The following is a 5,000-nucleotide window of genomic DNA, read 5'->3' as shown; positions in this document are numbered from 1 at the left end:
ATGTTCAGAATAAAATAAAACGGCACACATGTTCCGACCTTGGTGCTGAGCCAAACATATGTCATGAAGAAAAGATAAGGGCTCGCAACTCACTTTGTAATGCTCCAAGTATTTATTCACAATCACAGCAGGCGTTTTTCGACCGGTATTGGTCTTTCTCAAGTATATGAATACTTGTATGTAATGGTACATGCTTTAAAGGTCTATCTCGTCAATTGTCAGAACATTGTCAGTGAGAAAGGGGGGCGGGACATTTGCCAAGGTGTTATATTATGTTAATTATATTCCAAATCAATTAAAACTTTATTAGCGGACTCGGGTCCAAATACAAGGTACAAAGGAATAGACATAAAAGAAAATGACAGGCAATACAAAATCATTCAAATCTATTCCCTGAATTGATACAATTCCTCTGCTGGACACTATACTTTTCAGCAGCAAAGCAGTAGAATTGGCAAAGGCTAATAAAACCTGCAGGGAAAAAACATGCGTTTTCAGAAAAAACCTTCAGGAAAAGATCAGGAACGCGTGAAGAGTTTCGAGCCCCTCAATGAACCCCTGGGTCCTACTTTGAGAAACACTGCTGTAGAGTGTAGATACAGTAGGACACTCTTACTGTAGACCTTGTTCTAGAGAGAAACACTGCTGTAGATACAGTATGACACTCTTACTGTAGAGTAGACCCTGTTCTAGAGAGAACTTGTCCTTTGGCCATGTCTTAACCCATTTAGGCCTGACGTCGAAATTAATATTTCATGTCAAGGACCCCAAAAAGCACATGTAATATACCTCCATCTGAGTGTTGTTCCAGGGACCTCCCCAGATAAGAAGCAAAGATTTGAGTTAAAATGTTCACTCTGTAATAATATTGCAAAGATTTGAGGCACATTTTCACGATTTTTCAAAAATAGCAGACCTACAAGTTCGAGTGCCGCGCTATGAGCTTGTAGATCTGCACATTTTTTCAATAGCTATAGTATAACATAAAACACCAGCCAAAATGGGTTAAAAACACATGTACCACAGTGTATTTATATTGTCCTGTTGCTAAGCTTCACGATTAATCTTTCCTATAACTCTTGTAACGCCGCTGAGTCTGGGCTTTTTCTTACTACGTAAATGAAAGTAATTGTTTGGAGCCACAGTCTGTCTGTTCTGTATCTGTTCATTATGGCTGTGTAAGGTGTTGAAGTAAAAGGTCAGTTCACGCCTGGTCTCTGTGCCTTATCGTGTGCAAGCTCAGCAGATCATGTCATCTGGAACCCTGCTTTGTTTGTTCATGAACCTCGAGTTGTGCCTGAATAGGGAACATTTACTCATTTCACCAGCCTGACATTTAATACTTTAGTTTAAGGCATAGTATGTAACTTTGCCCTGTGTTTACACCATAGACTGTAAAAAATATGGACAAAGCGTTCCCCGGGTCTAACATGAACGTAAAATGAAGCCTGTCAGTCCTTGCAATGGAAGTCGCCATCTTTCTAGATCCGTTTGGGCCCAGCTGGCCAGGCGGGACTTCCCCCCTTCTTCTTCGTTGGTTTTTATTTTGACTCAAGTGGGTGGGGGATCCCGTTCATAGACTGTAACGGTAGCCACGCCCCTCAGAACATGCGCGACTTCATGGTCATTCTTTTTATAAATGGGACCATAATTTTCCAAAAAGAATATTATGACATTAGAAATGAGACTTTAAACTAGTGACTGGAAGCAAAAAGTATTCATGACCATGTTTATTAAGGTAATACAGTCTAGGTGAAGTTGGGCCCAAATACATGGACTTCTATGGGGCTATGGGTTTTTTTTGGGCCCAATGACAGCGCCACAACAGGCCATTATATGAACTTTCAGGAAATCCCGATGTCCTTGTGGCTTCACAAAATATCTGTCTGACTGCCCCCCTGGTTTACACATAATTTCACCCATAAGTTTATACCAGTAGTGTGCTGGTGTTTACCTGCAGAAACACATTGTCCTATGGATGTACTTTGGTGCTGTTTGTTTTGGTAGACAGGGATGTTTTTGGGCCAAAGAAATGTATATTTTTGTTTTAGTTTTGTAAAGGAAACACAGGGCAAAGTTAACTACTACTAATACTACTGTAGTACTACTACTACTACTACTACTACTACTACTACTACTACTACTACTACTACTACGTACTATTACCACGCCTTTAAAACCAAACTTGCATACAGTATAACCAAGCAGTGTTCTGTGATTCAGAGTGTCCTTGACACTTGGCACCGTCCGCAGTGCCATCCATTTCCGCTTCAGTTTCAAGGCTGCATGTGCACAACTTGACTCTATGCCAGGACAGGGTATTAACAACACCCATCCCACCTACAGTACAGTACAGTACAGTGCAATTTTGTGCCAAACCTGCATTAGGCTGTTGAGTTGAGAATGCATTATACACAGATTCATATACAGTACCTGCAGTCATTTCGATGCCTGGTCTTGCTTTATGATCTTCTTCGCTGAGCTCTATAGAGTGTCGCAGTCCCGCCCCCTGTATACCAGGGCCCAGGAAATGATTCCCCGTTCATTTTCAAAGTATTTATTTAAAGACCTTTGAAGCCTCGTACAAAGCCAACTGGAGTTGTGACGAATCATGACAACAAAGAAAAATATTTGGGCCGAACAAATAATTAGAAAGAAGAAGAAAAATGGCACGTTACAATACTTTTTTTTGTTGTTTTTCTTCTTTCTAATTATTTGTTTGGTCCAAAATATTGTGTTTGTTGTCATGATTTGTCACACAACTCGAGTTGGCTTTGTACGACGCTTAAAAGGTCTTTAAATAAATACTTTTTGAAACGTCTAGGGGAAAAATGCACTGGGAATTATTTCCTGGGCCTGGCGTCGTCATGAAAGGGGGCGGGACTGCGACGCTCTATTATGTGGGGCATGTATTTAGTAAGTTGCACACATACTTTTGCAAGGTCGTTGTCACAAACGACTGCAGCTGGAGGAGCATACAGAGCCCACACTTCATGTGGGATGGCTGGCTTGTCAACAAAAGCCATATGACCAAATAGTCTGCCCTCCACATTGCAGTCTCAAATTTTTGAGTTTGAGTTTTCAAAACCCATTCCTTCTTGTCGACTTCTGGATAGGTGTGGTACTGTTAGGCTGTTGGCAGCGCTGGACTGGGACAAAAATTCGGCCCGGTCATTTTCGCGCAAATTTGGCCCAGACCAGCCCCACCACAACCAGCGCGCAGATATAGCTGAAACTATACCGCCCGCTCCGTCGAGGCACACACAAACAAACATGCCCTAATAATACCACCACTTTTACAGAACAACATAAATGATACAAACCAACAGACAACTACACAAGTTACACGACCCTCAACAGTGAAATTATCATGATGGCACTGGCAGAATATGGCAGCATGCCATGGACCTTTCCTGGTAGCTTGCTGTAGTTGCATGGTTTTTAGCAGAGGTGGTTTTGAGAGCTGCCTGGCTTACCTGTACACATTTTATGCAATCTTTCATATTAATAAAAATACCGTAAAGCACACATTTCTCCGTTTTACTACCCTGCCACTATAAGGTTTCAGATCCCTGCTCTATACATTTCTGGTATAATATATATATATATCTCAAGTATAATATATAAGACAATAGCTGATCTACAAGCTAGATCTACAATAGATTTTGTACATAAAGTTGTGAAATGGGGAATTCTGCATGAGTATACTTTCTACTTTTGGTGCTTTAATTACATTTTGATACCAATCTTTTTGTACTTGGTTACCCAGGGACTTTCACTTTGTATTTACATTGCTGTATTGCCTTTTACTTAAGTAAAACAATGTGAGTACTTTCCCCACCACTGTAACTACAGTCTTCTACTGTGAGACACTGGAAGGATCCGCCCTGTACAAACACACACATGCTGTTGCTGGCTATTATTAGAGGTCAAAGGTCTTCACCCCAAAGTCAGCTCAGATCAGCCAATAGTGAACCCCATACTTTAGTAGACTGGAGCCCCCCGGGGGTCTACACTAGCAGGCACACTCCAAAGCCAACTCGAGTCGTGACAAATCATGACAATAAACACAATATTTTGGACCAAACAAATAATTAAAAAAAAGAAAGAAAACTGCCGTTTTCTTCTTCTTTCTAATTGTTTGTTCGGCCCCGAAATGTTTTGTAAGTTGTCCTGATTTCTCACAACTCGAGTTGGCTTTGTACGACACTTAAAAGGAAAAGAAAAATCTAGAATGTGTAACAAATGTTGACTGCCTTTTTTTCCTTGTTTTGTGTTGTTTGGCTCTTGTTTTTCTTCTTTGTTTTTTGGCTTGAACTTCTTGTGGGGGGAAAATGAGAATGAATGATGTCGGGAATGAATTACTGGATATGTGTTGCACCTGGACCCGTTATGTGTGTAGCACGCCACCGAGGTCTTTTCAGTCATCTGAGGACCCACAATAAAGACCAACCAGGAGGACCATCATACTCGACACCGATGACTCGACTGATGATGATGTTGTGTGTCCGCCATTTTATGTCAAATTCCAGAAGGAATTCCTTAGTCCATCTTGGATCACGTTTCATTAAATTTCTCTCTGTCTCCCTCTCCCTCTCTCTCTCTCTCTCTCTCTCCCCCTCTCCCTCTCTCTCTCGCTCTCTCTCTCTCTCTCTCTCTCTCTAGGATCCAGCTGGTATATTTGAACTGGTGGAACTTGTTGGCAATGGTACCTATGGACAGGTCTATAAGGTAAGGCTTCATTGTTATTCACAATGCACGCACGCACGCATAATTCATATTATTGTAGGCCCTGACCCTAAGCTACATCTGGCTATAGCTCTGGAATGCTAGCGCGACTAGAGTGACTTAGACCAGTAAGACGCCCCGAGGGCGATAAGCGTCCGCCTGGGTGACGGCAGACTGAGGGCGAGCGCTGGCGCTTTGGGGGTCAGATCAACATTTGGAATGAATTCTGTACTGGCCATATATGGAGCGTATCTTGAGTGCACAGGGTTTGA

The 5,000-nt window shown here is 41.8% G+C and overlaps 1 protein-coding gene across 2 annotated transcripts in view; it reads left to right on the top strand.

Moving 5' to 3' along the window:
- The window catches only part of tnikb (TRAF2 and NCK interacting kinase b), a 70,233-nt gene that overhangs the window by 5,629 nt on the left and 59,604 nt on the right, over positions 1-5,000 (top strand). For both annotated transcript variants that reach the window (XM_080794248.1, XM_080794247.1), the window contains exon 2: positions 4,666-4,731. In XM_080794248.1, coding sequence (XP_080650374.1) covers positions 4,666-4,731 — 66 coding nt within the window. The remainder of the gene's footprint in view (positions 1-4,665; positions 4,732-5,000) is intronic.

This window comes from Protomyctophum bolini, assembly GCF_963924005.1.
Source record: "Protomyctophum bolini genome assembly, chromosome: 21".
In the NCBI taxonomy this organism is placed as follows: Eukaryota; Metazoa; Chordata; class Actinopteri; order Myctophiformes; family Myctophidae; genus Protomyctophum; species Protomyctophum bolini.
The sequence above is the reverse complement of the archived record's forward strand: the minus strand, read 5'-3'. Positions and strand labels throughout refer to the sequence as shown.